The 15,233-nt window shown below is 44.4% G+C and overlaps 3 protein-coding genes across 3 annotated transcripts; 1 reads left to right on the forward strand and 2 right to left on the reverse strand.

Annotated features, from left to right (window-relative positions):
- Positions 1-2,493: 2,493 nt before the first annotated feature.
- On the forward strand, positions 2,494-9,184 carry LOC111599025 (tyrosine-protein phosphatase non-receptor type 23). Its single transcript, XM_023314539.2, has 10 exons — positions 2,494-2,699; positions 2,978-3,328; positions 3,383-3,781; positions 3,840-6,635; positions 6,695-7,726; positions 7,816-7,944; positions 8,002-8,183; positions 8,253-8,440; positions 8,499-8,618; positions 8,686-9,184. Exons 1-10 carry the CDS (start codon positions 2,616-2,618, stop codon positions 8,796-8,798), a joined length of 5,394 nt encoding a protein of 1,797 aa, XP_023170307.2. The 5' UTR covers positions 2,494-2,615; the 3' UTR covers positions 8,799-9,184.
- A 200-nt stretch (positions 9,185-9,384) lies between these two features.
- LOC111605745 (digestive cysteine proteinase 2-like) lies at positions 9,385-12,409 on the reverse strand. Its single transcript, XM_030225710.1, has 3 exons — positions 11,430-12,409; positions 9,864-10,374; positions 9,385-9,767 (listed from the first exon to the last, which is right to left on the reverse strand). Exons 1-3 carry the CDS (start codon positions 12,249-12,251, stop codon positions 9,385-9,387), a joined length of 1,716 nt encoding a protein of 571 aa, XP_030081570.1. The 5' UTR covers positions 12,252-12,409.
- Positions 12,410-13,159: 750 nt separating this feature from the next.
- Positions 13,160-14,155, reverse strand: LOC111591855 (cathepsin L-like). The gene has a single exon (XM_023303737.2). The coding sequence runs from the start codon at positions 14,153-14,155 to the stop codon at positions 13,160-13,162; it is 996 nt and encodes a 331-aa protein (XP_023159505.2).
- Positions 14,156-15,233: the final 1,078 nt, after the last annotated feature.

Consider the following 15,233-nt stretch of genomic DNA (forward strand, 5'->3'; position numbering starts at 1 on the left):
CTGCTCCTGCCTCATGCTGCGGTTCTTCGGTTTGTTTGGCTTTGTTTTTAGTCCCTGTTTAGTCGCTGTTTATCTTTGGTCTTGGCTTTACTTACACACATGCACACGCACACACACCCACACACACACGCACGTGCATATGTTTGAGCCCATTTCAAATTTAACGGCCATTTTCTTTCTTTTCCTTTCCATTTCCTTTTTTTGTTTTTAATTGCCCTCACACGCAATGCATTGTCCAGTCGGTAGGCTTATGAGTAATGTTTATTGTTGTATTTTTTATGACGGTGCCATTTTGTTTTCGGCATTAAGTGATAAGTTTAATGAGTTTTACTTTCGGATTTATGTGTGGTATTTTAGCATTTTGTGGGTGGCAGATTACTCACCTAATCAATGATGCGCTCACAATCTGTTTATTTGATTGCTTTGAGTACTAAAGCATGCGCGAATCTACATTTCGAAACTTTTCAAAATTAAAACAAGAGAAAAAGACTTTAGACTCTATTCAAAGCACGTTTGAGAGCGCAAAGAATCTCGCAAGACAGAGCAGAGCGATATTCATTAAAAAAGAAACGAGGTCATACAAACACACGTACCTACACACACACACGCACACATACTTAATTGCCATTTGCCGCATGACAACGCAATAAACATTTTGACAGACTTTTTGGCAGCCACGCACACACATACACACACATACACACTCAGGCAGAGCCACACGCGCAACAATGCAAAAACTTCAGTTTGACTTTTAAGTGCATTCAAAAAAGAACAACAAAAACTGAAAATATCGCCTGCACGCGACACCCCGAATATGAAATACCCTTGTGAACGCATAGCTCAGAAATACTTTTAGACAAATATTAAATTTTTTAAGCATCATTTATTTTAAAAATCTTATAAATTGATCTATAAGTTAATCATAGCTATTGATTGTATATATTTATATAAAATGCTTAAGCTTCTCTCATGAGTTACGAATTGTATCAGAAAATAACAATGACCTCTGCAAACATATGAAAACGCCAATAAGTACTTAACTGTTAAAAAGACAATTTTTTGTACTCACTTGTTTACTCTCTCAACCGTTCGCAAGCTGAGAAGGAACTCAAACTACACAATGAAAAAATTACGCAGCTCTCACTAACTTCTGCTCTCACTCAATAAGCAATGCTTTGTATACACATACAACTAATGAGATAAAAAGTATTGAGACCATTGGAGTAAATGAAATATACATATAAGCGATCAACAGCAATTTATTCTCTCGCTCTATGCTGCAGCTGTCGCCTGCAGTGCACAACAACAAAAGCATGAACAAGGAAATTATGTTCCACAGTCACAATATCCACATTGCCTCCTGTTGAAATGAATCGGATCCACTTCAAATAAAATATAAATTCTGCTGATCCAATGGCCACGTTTTACATAATTCATAGCATGCTTGGTATATCCTTTGAAAGAGTATTAAAATAAGAATGAAAATGTGAAACGCTTGCCATGTGCAAATTGTAAATGTTTCATAATAATTTCGCAACAAATTCTTCTTGCGCAGTTGTTAGCCATGCGAATTATGTGGGCACCAACAACACCATCAACAGCAGCAACGCCTTTGCGAGCAGCGGAAATGTTAACAACAACGTTTCGGCTTTTCGCAAAACAGTCGCTAGAGTGCGGTACAGAGGAGAGCGAGGAGAACGGAGACAATGACAGGAAGTGCATAGTTGGCCAACTGCCTGTCTCTCTCTCTTTCACTCTTTCTGCATTCTTTTGGCAGTTGTTTTTTTTTTGTTGTCCTTGCGGTTAGAATTTTGCACAGGAAGTGCTAAAAATATTTTTAAGAGCAACAACAAATGATGTACAAAAAAAAAGTGTCATATAAATAATTAAATTAACTAGAAGAGTTTTTATAGCAAATGCCGCGAACGAAAAGGAAAAGCTCAACTCCCCTTTTGTTCGCTCTTTATCCTTTTAGCCCCATTCGTCCTTTAGCCCATCCTTCATAGTCCGCGGCTCAGCCGGTGAGTTGCCCATTTGTCGCTGCTTTTGTTGCCTTTGTTGTCAACGCTGGGTGCTAGGAAAAATGTAAATATTCATTTATGCCGGACAGCCGTAATTTAGTTTTGCGTATTATTTTTACTTATTTCGGTTTACCAAACGGATTAGGTGCGTTGACGGTAGTGCTGGTAGTGATGGTAGTATTCAGCGTATACAACTTTTTAGGTCAATTTATTGGCCGCCTGCTGAAAAAGTTACTTTGTAAAACAAATTTATACTTTGGCAAAAATATTTTTTAAAAATTAATTTAAATTGTTAGGCAGTTCTTAGGCGACCTCTAACGGCTTGTGTACATACTACTGTATCCAAGACAAGAACCACTTGATAGCTTAACGAAAGCATCACTTAACGAAGACTACTTGCTAAGCTTTAAATTTCGTTTGGTTCAATTTCAATTAGTTTTGGTATTTTTATTGTGCATTTTTTTGAGATTTAATACACATTCCATCTACGGTCACACTGCAGTTGCAGTGCAATTTTCTGTTGTACATTCTGCGAAAAAAGTTTCTAAATTAACAATTTAAGCAAGAAGGGTGCAATAAAAAACCAAAGACACAATGGAGGCCGTGCCACGTCTGCACATGCTATGGTTTGCACTCAAATCTAGCCCAGAAGGCACATCTTTTGCGCCTTTAAAAAAGGTAAGCAGACGACAAAGCAACGACGGTCGACGAACTTAACAATTATTGTAGAAGGGGGCTGTGTTGGGGCGGAACCGCTGACGAAGGTTGATCTACTGAAATGTTCAGCTTTATATGAGCACCCACCTCTGTCGCTTCCAGTGTCTGAGTCATCGCAACAGTTGTTAAATTATCAACAAATCGAAATCAAAACAAACACCGAAGAGCTTTTGTTCGCTCTTCCACTCACACTCTCTCTCACTCTCACTCTCCCTCTCTTTCTCACTTATTCGCCGCAGTACATAGCAGAGTTTTACCATGAAGATCCGGAGGCGTTTTCTAAGGAGGTTCACGCCTTGGAAACTCTGCGCAATCAGGCAATGCGCACGACCAAAGATGGAGCTCCTATTATGAAGCGCTACTATTGCCAGCTGCATGCGCTGCAGAATCGGTTCCCACAGCTTTCGGAGCGCAGCATCTTTACATTTACCTGGAAAGATCTGTATCACAATGCAGTGCATGAGGTGAGCGACATGCGCTACGAACGCGCCGCCGTTCTCTTCAACATTGCCGCCTCTCACACACAGTCGGGCGCCTCTGTGACGCGCGGTGATATTGATGGCATGAAAATGGCCTGCACCCATTTTCAGGTGAGTTCATATGAAGCATCAGTATACAATATATAATAATAAAACCATTTTCAGGCCGCTGCTTGGGCCTACAATGAGTTAAGGGAACGCTACGCGAATGTGAATAGCGGCTCTGATTTTATGACCAACGAACTGTTAGTCTTTCAGCAGCAGGTATCTCTTGCTCAGGCACAGGAATGCATACTGGAGAAGTCTCTAATAGACAATCGGAAGCCACATATTGTCGCCAAGGTGACGGCGCAAATAGTCGTCTACTACGGCGCTGCTTTGGCTGCCCTGCTCACTGGCGGCGATGATGGCCCCATCGCTCAAGTCATCGAGAGCTCTGTCTACAAGCTATGGAAGAAATATGTGAAATTTAAGATCAACTATCTGCACTGCATATTGTATTTGTATCGCGGTCAACAGGCGGAGGAACAACGCAAAATGGGCGAACGTTTGACGCTTTACCAGGTAAGCTCATATGAAATTAAAATTACCGCTAGTATATTCAAAATAACTCCACGTTTAGGCCGCCTGGGACAAATTGGAGGAGGCTCGCAAAGAGTCGAAAGGCCTGCCAGATCAAAAGGAAATCAATGAATCACTCAGCTTTACCGCCGATGTAGTCGAGGGAAAGCGAAAAAATGCCAAAAACGAAAACGAATTCATCTACCACGAGGCGGTGCCAGAGTTATCAACCATTGCTGCTGTGCAGGGCGCAAATCTGGTGAATGGCATTGGCTTCTCTGTCACAGATGAGGAATATGCCGGCGCTGATATATTTGCTCGATTAGTACCAATGAAGGCACACGAAGCCAGCTCCATGTACAGCGAGGAGAAGGCCAAATTGTTGCGTAAATATGGCGCTTTGCTGGAGGAGAAAGATACACAGCTGGATAGCTATATGAGCTCGCTTACCCTAGACAATCTCAACATTAACGAGGAGCAGGCAAATAAGCTGCCGCAGGGCATTGTCGATCGCTGTGCAGCGTTGCATGCCAATAAGACAGCCATCAGTGATCTGATTGAGGCCATGTCACAGCTTGCAGAGATAACAGCAGATGTGGAGACCAATCTAAGTGAGCTGACGCATATGCTTGAGGCGGAAGCGCAAGCGGAACGAGAATTTCAAACAGCCAGCGGCGTGCAGCGAACGCCAAATGCTCACATTACGGAATTGACTCGAGAGTTTCAGAAATATAGCGAAGCGCATGCCCGAGCTGGCGAATCGAACAACACGCTGCGCAAGGCGATGAGCTTACATGTGAATAATCTGAAGATATTGGCCCGGCCGCTGCAGGAGATACAGCAGCTGATGCCGAAGCTCAGCTCGGAACTGAATACCACAGAGATCTTTAAGGATGTCAAGCTGATCGTGAACAAGGTGAACGAAATGAAGGCGCAACGTGCGCAGTTCCATGCGGATTTGCGTATTGCCATCAATGAGGATGACATCACGACAAAGGTGATTGCTCATGGCGGACAGGAAGGTCTCCAGGCGCTCTTTGCCACGGAGCTAGCCAAGCACGATCGCCTCACCCAGCTGCTCGATCAAAATTTGCTGGCGCAGCAAAACATACTGCAGGCTCTCACCGAGGCCTATGCGCGTGCGGCGCCTGTGCTGAAGACGCTGCAGGATGTCAAACAGAAACGCGAACATTTCTACAGTTCACTCGCAGCGTCCTATGATGTTTACGAAGATCTGTTGGCCAAGTCGGCTAAGGGCCTGGAGTTCTATAAGAAGTTGGCGGGCAATGTACAGAAGCTATTAACGCGCTTCAAGTCCGCACGCGATGTCCAATCCGAGGAGCGGCAGCAGCGCTTGCAGAGCGTCAAGGCACCCGCTCCCAGCAAGCCAGAAGTTACGCCCACTCCATCGAGTGGAGCGCCTAAGCTGCGTGATTATCTAAAGGCCAAACAAAGCGGCTTGGGCACTGTCACAAGCGCACTCGATGCTGCGCCCTATGTGCCCAATGTTCGTCCAGTGCCCGTGGGCTCGGAGAATCCTACACAGGCTGCTTGCTCGGCCTATGCCAGTGCACCGCCGCCCAATGAGCCGCCGCCGCCCTACAGTCTGCAGCACCAGCAATACTACGATCCCAATGCCGCTGGCTATACCAATCCCATGTACCAGCAACAACAACAACATATTGCGCCGCCCGCATACAAAGCGCAGGCCTCGCCCAACTCTCAATCGCTGCACAGCGCCATGGCACAGCTCAGCTTGCAGCAACAACAACAGCAGCAGCAGCAGCAGCAATCGGAGCCAATGACATCCTATGGCCAGCAATCGCAATTGCCCTATGGCTACAACTATCCAGCGTCTGCCGGCTCACCTGCTTCGCAGAATTACAACTATCAGCAGCCGCTCTATGTGGCCACATCCACGCAGCCTAGCGACACATCGAGTTATGCACTGCCGCAGTCACAGCCTGTGGGCTATGCTCAGCAGCAGACACAACAGCCGGCTTATCCAACAGCTGGGGTTGCCACGCCGCAAGCCTCAAGCTTCGCGCAGCAACAACAAATGTCGATGTACCCGCAACCAGCTGCGGGCTATGCTCAGCAGGCGCAGACAATGCCTCAACAAGCAGCCAGTTATGCTCCCTCACAGATGCAGTCGCAAGCAACCCAACAAGCAGCCAGTTATACGCAGGCACAGACGCCTCAACAACAAGGCAGTTATCCCCAGACGCAGACAGCTCAACAGGCAGCCAATTACTCACAGTCCCTGACACCTCAGCCAGCAGTCAGTTATCCTCAATCTTCGACACCTCAGATGACAGCCAGTTATCCCCAAGCTTTAACTACCCAACAAGCTGCCAGTTATTCACAAGCCATTCAGCAGCCGCAAATTGGAGCTCATGCGGCTGCTACGCAGATACAGCCGCAACCACAGTCGACTGCTTATGGGCTTCAACAGACACCTCAACAGTCTGCATCTATGCCGTTTGCTCAGCAGCCGACTCCACCACCACAGCCTGTTTTATATCCCTCGCAAATAACACCACAATCAACAGCAGTGGTTCAGGCCACGCCTGGTCTACCTACAGTGGCTCCAGCTGCCTCACAATATCCAGTAGGCAGCGCAGTCTCCAGTATTGAGTCAAACAACTATTTAAGCTACTCCAATCACCCTGGCTACAGCTTCAATCCGCAGACAGGCTTATTTGAATACAGCAGCGGCTATCAGCATGATAGCAATAACATTCCAAAGGCAGCGCAGGGCTTTGGCCAATTCACGCAAAGCGGACAGCAGGTAGCTGTTGTGGGCACCACGGACTCGGAGCAAGCCAATCGCAGCAGCTTGGCCACGGGCTTTGATGTGAGTACAACTAAAGATCAAAAGAAAAGCTTTACTAATTGATACTTTCTTTTGTATAGTCGCCCATTGTTTCGCATGCAAAGGCAGCAAATGAAGCCCAGGCACCAAGTCAACCAGCTGAGCCGGCTATGGGCAACTATTATACACCACCGTATGGGTATCATTCACACACACAACAGCAGCAGCAGCAACATCAGCCGCAGCAACAACAGCCGCAGCAGCAGCAGCCGCAGCAGCTACAGCAGGAACAGCAACAACAACAGCAACCTGCTGCAACAACTGTAACAACCTCCAACAACCAAAAGTCATCAATTTATATGCAGAGCGGTGGCAGCAGCATAGCCAATACACAGACGACCACTAGCAGTGGCTATGCCTCGTCCGCATTGCAGACGGCAACCAAACCCACAGCTGCTGATGCTAGCAATGTGGATTTGCTGAGCGATCTGGACTTGGATAGTGCAGGTGCTGTGCCGCTGCCGCTGCTACAGCCGCAAATTGTGACGACTCCTACTCCGCCGGCTTCAGTGGTTGATTCAGTGCCTGCAGGCGAGTCCACTGTGGATGTCAGTCCAACAGCCGCTGTTGCTGGCGCTACTGCTGGACTCTCGCCTGTAGCACTGCCATTATCAATTGTTACAACGCTGCGTAAAAATAGTATTGATAATCTTTCCATTAACTCAGATTTGAGCTCATTAGAAAATTTCGACTGGGATTCAGTTTCCCTAACACATTCCGTCAGCGAAAAGCAACAGGCACCCAATGGATACCCTCTCATATCATTCCAAATGCGACCATGCGATCCATTTGCTGATGATAAGACATTGAAATACTTTCACAAGGAAGTGGAGAGCTATGAGAAGCTGGTTGAAAACCTGCACGTCAAGATGCTGAATGGCAACACTCAGCTGAGTAGCAAATGGCTCGAGCTGCAGCAAAAGCTGGAGAAGGATACGAGCGTGAAGCGAACGACGACTATAGCTAAGCTGTTTCCCGAAAAGAATCGATCACTCGACTGTCTACCGTACGACCATGCGCGCGTCAAGCTGGACAAGCAAACGGATGACTATATCAATGCGGCTTACATGAAGGTAGAAGACAGCTAATCCTCATCTGCACACAAGATATGATATTTGACACACAGATTTTAATTTTATTTAAACCTGAATCTCTCCCTCAGAGCCTCAGCGCCGGCTGTCCAAACTTTATTGTGTCCCAAACACCGCAAGCGAATACAATTAACGATTTCTGGTCCATGATTTGGTCCGAAAAGTCACGTACTGTCCTTTGCCTGCACACAACCAATGAGGTAGGCTCATTAACATATATAAATATATATATTACTTAGTTCGCTTTACCCTTTCAGCTCTTTGATCCCTATTGGCCACAGCTGCTTAATCAGGCTGCACACTATGATGACTACACAGTGAATTGCACTAAGATACAGCAGCTTAGCCACTGTACGGAATACCAGCTGAAGCTATCCATGCATGGCGCTGATGCTGTACTCGACTTATCCCTGCTACAGCTCAAGCAATGGACCAAAGCGTAACTAAATACAATTTATATATAATGAAATATCATATACTCAAGATGCACATTATTCCTTTATTTCAGTTCGCCCACTCAATTGTTGGGCATAGCACAGAATGCATTGCAGACGCATCAGGAGCGCTGCCTAGATGCCAATACTCCCACATCGCCGCTCATTCTGAACTGTTTAACGGGCTCGGAACGCTCTGAGCTACTGGCAATAGCAATTTGTGCCTTGATGGGAACACAAAACAAACGACCTATTTTGATAAGTATGCAAAGCTTTGACTTAAATTTGATTTATACTGAACAATATAACTGCCTTTTAAGATGTGGTCGATGTATGGTCCCGCATTTGTATGCAGCGTCAAAATTCGCTTCGAGAAGCTGCTATCCTGGAGCAATCCATGCAAATAGTATTGAGTCATGCTCACGAAGTGCTAAATAAACGTAAGAATGACTCTGACTGCACATATGTAGATATATATTTGGAAGTTAATACATTATTCAATTGTAGGTGGCATCATAACCTCATATCAAATGAAAATGGCACCTCAGGTGACGGCCAAGGAGCAGCAGGAGACCAAGGATCCATTAAACGAATTGGATGCTCTATGGAAAATGAAATAAACGACTGAACGCTTGCTACGCAACGTTGCTTAAATACAACAATTTATACACACTTGAATCAAAATGATAAAGTTTATAATATTTATACAATGCTATTTACTACTACTATCAACTACCTAAACATATTTATACACGCAACTCAATGATTGTTGCAAGCAATTGAAGAGTAAAATTCGTTTTGAAGCTAAGGAAACATTGTATTTGTCCTGCTATTACTGTTATATAAAATGTATGTCAAACTATGGTGATGTTTATTAATGCTGACTATATCTATATCTATATATATCTAATCGAAAACGTTTACGAAACCATGTGTAAAGATGCGCGCATCTAAAGGCAAATTGTCATCGGGCAAAATAATTAATAAACGTTATTAAAAATATAAATTAACAAATGAGTTTGTGAAAGTTCGAAAATAATGTCGCAGAAATATTAAAAAAATCTGTTATGGTTTCAATTTCATGTTAAGCAATAACTTTTATTTAATATATGTATATACATATATATATATCTAAACTGCATATAGAACTAGTTGACTAATTTGCAAGTCGTGTTAGTTATATTATAAGATACTCAGATTAATATGTTAAACCAATGGATAGACGGCTGCGCTGGCAATGGAACACAAGTTATTGCGATTGCGTGCCATGCGAAAATATCCATCTTCACCGAAAACCGTGCCCCAGGAGTTCTTGACCAGCCAGTAGTCGCCTCCCGTCACATCATGACCGTAGCCCACAACAAGGACTGCGTGATTGGCGTGATTTTGGCAGGGCTGGGTTATAACTCCGCTTCTGTACTTCATCAGATTAGTGGCGTCAACAGTTACTGAAATGGGACCATTCTCGGCCACAGCTGCTGCCAGAGCCTGTTCGTTATCTCGTTCCACTCCCACAACTGCTTGCACCGTAGCGCCTACTTCATTGCTATTAAATCGACAGTAGCCCTGAGAAGGATGGTAAGGATACGCTGCAGCAGTATCGATGCCATTATTTAACCTAACATAATCTAACGCAGCAGAGGGCCAACCTCCGTGGCAGCCCAGATTAGGATAGGGCCACATACTTGAACAATCCAATAGATTCTTTTCGGACAGGTCAACCAAATTGCCCGTCTTGCGGAAATGTTGACCCTCCAGAGTGCCAGCAGCGGAAAATGTCCAGCAGGAGCCGCATTTACCTTGATTCTTCACCTTGGTAACGGCGCCCTTTTTACGCCAATCAACCGACGAGGGAAATCGGAAATTTGGAGACGGCTTGTATACCAGATGTATTTCAGTCGGATCGTCCGTTTTGTTGAAGCCTCCCAGCATCTGTGCTCGGAACTCTTCGAGCAGCATGTCTGTGAATTGATTGACACCCATCTCCCATGTCTCCTCGCCTGCCGCATAGCGTGCATTGTGTCTGTCAATCATCTCCTTGTTGTCCTTGAAGATTCTCCTGCGCAGCTGCTCCTCGCTCGCATCCTGATAGGATTTATCGTGCTCCTCCTTAAATGTCTGCCACTCCGCCTCGAGCACATCCTCGTAGCTTAGAGCCAGGGCACAGCCAGCGATAGCGAGCACAATGAGAACTGCCTTCATGTCGAAGTTAGATTTAACTTATGGGATCCAGTTCCCAGCTATATATACTCAATCCGTGCACCATAGTCAAGCAGTCATCAAGAAGCGCTATGCGGTCAGGCTTTCTATTAATAATTGTGGCTAATTAAGTCAAGCATAAATATACAACACTTCCTTCTTGAGTAATTTATCGAATGACTAAATAAATTATACTTAAGTTGGTTTTAAATTGATATCGTAAATTACTAAAAATACATGTTTAATTTTAGAGCTTGATATATATATTTTCAGAGCCCCTGCGTAAGTCCTTTTCAGTGTTCCATACGTTAAATTTAATCTAAGGTTCTACTGCTCAGTTCAAGGGAATAGTCTGCCGGACTGAGAGATTCTTATTGGCGGTTAAAATGTGTATAAACGAACAGAAGGAGGTTTGCCCCCCATTTAATATAAATATATTTGTGATCAGGACGAGGAGTTGAGTCGATCTAGCTCTGTCCGTTTGTCTGTCTAGCAGTCCGCCGTCTCTCCTTCAGTCTGCTTCGAACTCAGACACCATAAGAGCTACAGGCTTGAAAAGTGGTATGAAACTTCCTCATAGAACGAACTGATCAGCTTTGCTTGATAACGATAACTTTTCCCGTTTTAATGACATCGATAAGGAACATCGTTATCAAAATTCGGTTAGTAGATCACAGCTCTTAAGGCTTTGCAGCTACAGTCTCCAAATTTCTCATTTATTCTAATGAATATTTTATGAATATTTTGTTCAATTGGTTTTATTAAACATAAATTTATATATACCATTTTCATTAGAATACATAGTTTATATACCGAACATTTTATTAGATCGCTTAAGTAATTCAGAAGCTATTTAATAAAGCGTGTGGTTAATCTACGTCGACTAAAATCATTAATAACATTGAGAAATATTTATAATTTTTTATTACACTTTCAATTTCATAGGAGTATATTATGTGTGTATATAATATATATGAAGCTAAACCGTATATTGAACTTGATGACTAGTTGAGCTAGGCTAATTATAAGAAACTCAACTCAAGACATTAAACCAATGGAAAGATGGGCCTGCTGGCAATGAAGCACAAGTTGTCCCGATTGCGGGCCATTCGAAAATATCCATCTTCACCAAAGTCAGTGCCCCAGGAGTTCTTGACCAGCCAGTAGTCGCCTCCCGTCTCATCATGGCCGTAGCCTACAACAAGGACTGCATGGTCAGCATGATGGTGGCAGCGCCTGGTATATATTCCGCCTCTGTAATGGACAAGATGAGTTGCTTCAATGCTCACAGCAATGGGTCCATGCTCGGCGACAGCTGCTGCCAGAGCATCTTCGTCCTCTCTTTCCACTCTCACAACATGTCGCACCGTGGCGCCTACTTCGTTGCTATCAAAGCGACAGTCGCCCTGATAGGGCTCATAAGGATACGATGCACTCGTATCTATACCACCATTTCTCTTTACATAATGCAGCGCAGCCAAAGCCCAACCACCGTTGCAGCCTTTATTACGATAGGGCGGCTCACTGGAACAGTCCAAAAGATTCTTTTCGGACAGGTCAACCAAATTGCCCGTCTTGAGGAAATGTTGGCCCTCCAGAGTTCCAGTGGCAGCAAATGCCCAACAGGAGCCGCATTTACCTTGATCCTTCACCTCAGTAACAGCGCCCTTTTCTCGCCAATCCACCGATGAGGGAACTTGGAAATTAGCAGAAGGCTTATAAACCAGATGTATTTCAGTCGGATCGTCCGTTTTGTTGAGGCCTCCCAGCATCTGTGCTCGGAACTCTTCGAGCAGCATGTCTGTGAATTGATTGACACCCATCTCCCATGTCTCCTCGCCTGCCGCATAGCGTGCATTGTGTCTGTCAATCATCTCCTTGTTGTCCTTGAAGATTCTCCTGCGCAGCTGCTCCTCGCTCGCATCCTGATAGGACTTATCGTGCTCCTTTTTAAAGGTCTGCCACTCCGCCTCGAGCACATCCTCGTAGCTTAGAGCCAGGGCACAGCCAGCGATAGCGAGCACAATGAGAACTGCCTTCATGTCGAAGTTAGATTTAACTTATGGGATCCAATTCCCAGCTATATATACTCAGTCGCTGCATCAGGCATAACTGAACAGTCATCAAGCCGCCCTATGCGGGCAGTGCAAACATAGTTTTCTATAAATAATCATGGATTATTAGGTCACTGAACTATACATTTTTTTTTTTAAGAGCGGATGACTAAATGAGTTAAGTTTAAAACGATTTGTAAATTACTACTGCATCTGCTATTGATGGTTCCTACTGAATCTCTAGAGTGTTAGGTACCTCCTCATTTGACAGAGATTCAATTGCCTTCGGCTATAAATTCGTAACATTTTTGCCCAGTTTCTGCTGCAGACTCTGTGCAGGATTAGCATTGCCCGTCGATTCTCTCCTTGTTCTCTCAAGGGAGCGAAGGCGCCTGCTGGGGAGTGAAGGAGTATATTAGTTTTGTGCAATCTCCATCCCTTCGTCCGTTCGTCTGTCTAACCTATGCCCTATGAATGGTGTTAATTCAGGTAATACTATATCAGAGACGGTGTTATTCAAGAGATTTATAATCAAGTATATATACTCCCAACCCAACCCAAGACTTCTTAGGGGCGTGGCACATCAGGTAAACATATCTCTTTCAAAGCTTTGCTCTAAGTTTTATTTTATTTTATTAATATAAAATGGCAAACGGAAATAAGGGTAAATACTTCAAATTGCGAATCTGATAAGAGATTCGTAGAACATGATGCAAGTGACTGTAGTTTCAAACCAATGGAAAGACGGCTTGGCTGGCAATGAAGCACAAGTTTCCACGATTGCGTGCCATACGAACATAGCCATTTTCACCGCGCTCCTTGCCCCAGGAGTTCTTGAGCAGCCAGTAGTCGCCTCCTCTCACATCATGGCCATAGCCCACAACGACGAGATCATGATCTATAACATTTTGGCAGCGCTTGTTCAAAACTCCACGCCTGTAATGAACCAGATGGGTCGCTTCAATGCTCACAGCAATGGGTCCATACTCGGCAACAGCTGCTGCCAGAGCATTTTCGTCCCCCTTTGCCACTCGCACAACTTTCTTGACAGTGGCGCCTACTCTTCTTCTATCAAAGTGACAGTTGCCCTGATAAGCATAATACGGATACGATGCTTCAGTATCTACGCCACCATTGTTCTTTATATAATCCAGCGCAGACGATGCCCAACCACCATTGCAGCCTTGATTGGGATAGGGCCATTGACTTGCGCAGTCCAAAATATTCTCTTCAGATAGGTCAATCAAATTGCCCGTCTTGAGGAAGTGTTGACCCTCCAGAGTGCCAGCAGCGGCAAATGTCCAGCAGGAGCCGCAGTGACCTTGATTCTTCACCTTGGTAACGGCGCCCTTTTTACGCCAATCAACCGACGAGGGAATTCGGAAATTTGGAGACGGCTTGTATACCAGATGTATTTCAGTCGGATCGTCCGTTTTGTTGAGGCCTCCCAGCATCTGTGCTCGGAACTCTTCGAGCAGCATGTCTGTGAATTCATTGACACCCATCTCCCATGTCTCCTCGCCTGCCGCATAGCGTGCATTGTGTTTGTCAATCATCTCCTTGTTGTCCTTGAAGATTCTCCTGCGCAGCTGCTCCTCGCTCGCATCCTGATAGGACTTATCGTGCTCCTTTTTAAAGGCCTGCCACTCCGCCTCGAGCACATCCTCGTAGCTCAGAGCCAGGGCACAGCCAGCGATAACGAGCACAATGAGAACTGCCTTCATGTCGATGTTATATTGAGCTTACAGCTCCAATTCCCTGCTATATATACCTAGTCGGTACATAAGGCACGGTCAAACAGTCACCTTTGCGCGCTGCGTTATGCGGGCACTGAAAACCAAGGCTTGCTATTAGTAATTGTGGCAAATTTGGTCATGGCGCGATAAGAAAAATGCATTCCGAATTTGGTGCTCGATTTTTATTGGAAATTTCTTAAGACTTAATCGTAGCTGCTGCATTTACTATCTTCCATTTGAGATGTTGTCCTTGTGGCAAGGGGGATTCCATAGGTTATTGTAGCTTCAATAGAGATAGTGTATTATGTGGCTCCACATAACTTCGCTAGCTTTTTGAGATCAACAAACGCAGTTTTTCCTTGAGCGTAGTTTTGCTGAATAAGGAGACATCAGAGACCTGCCCATATCTGCCCATATTCTGTTGGCATTCCTTGGCACCGTTGCGGCAAAGCGAGCCAATTATAAAGTCCCAGGACATATTGTAGAATATCTGCAGATGTTATCATAAAGGGTAGCTGCACACCTTTGAACAGTTTGACCGCGAAGACATTTGGGTAAAAGTCTAAGATAAACCAGTTTAGCTCAGAGGGACTAGCCAAAGCCGTTTGCATGAAAGTAAATTTTCGCATGACTCTCACAAAGCGAGGCTTGACCAGAATATGATCGCACAGCTGGACATAGAATATGCCTTTGGCGTGAGCTTAGGCCATTAGATAGGCAATGTCTAGTTTCTCTGCTCTTGCTCTGCCTCGACAGATTGTGCTCTTTAATAGATCTGAATGGAATATTTGAACATATGTTCGACTTGCACCCACAACTCTTACTTATCATAAATGTTTTACTAAATCTGATTAGTAAACGTAAATATTATAAGCATAAAATATAGCTTTATGATTAGATTATGTGCTTCATTCGATTCATAGCAGGGAAAACATTCGCACACTTTCTTCTGATTGGAGCTTCCACGAACACAATCATAAATTTAGTAAAAAAATTATACTTTTCCAACGAAATTGAAGTTAAAATTACTATCATATATTCCTATTATTAAGCAGAAAGAGGCGTG

The sequence above is a fragment of the Drosophila hydei genome, unplaced genomic scaffold, assembly GCF_003285905.1.
Source record: "Drosophila hydei strain 15085-1641.00,03,60 unplaced genomic scaffold, DhydRS2 tig00000001-arrow-pilon, whole genome shotgun sequence".
Classification (NCBI taxonomy): domain Eukaryota; kingdom Metazoa; phylum Arthropoda; class Insecta; order Diptera; family Drosophilidae; genus Drosophila; species Drosophila hydei.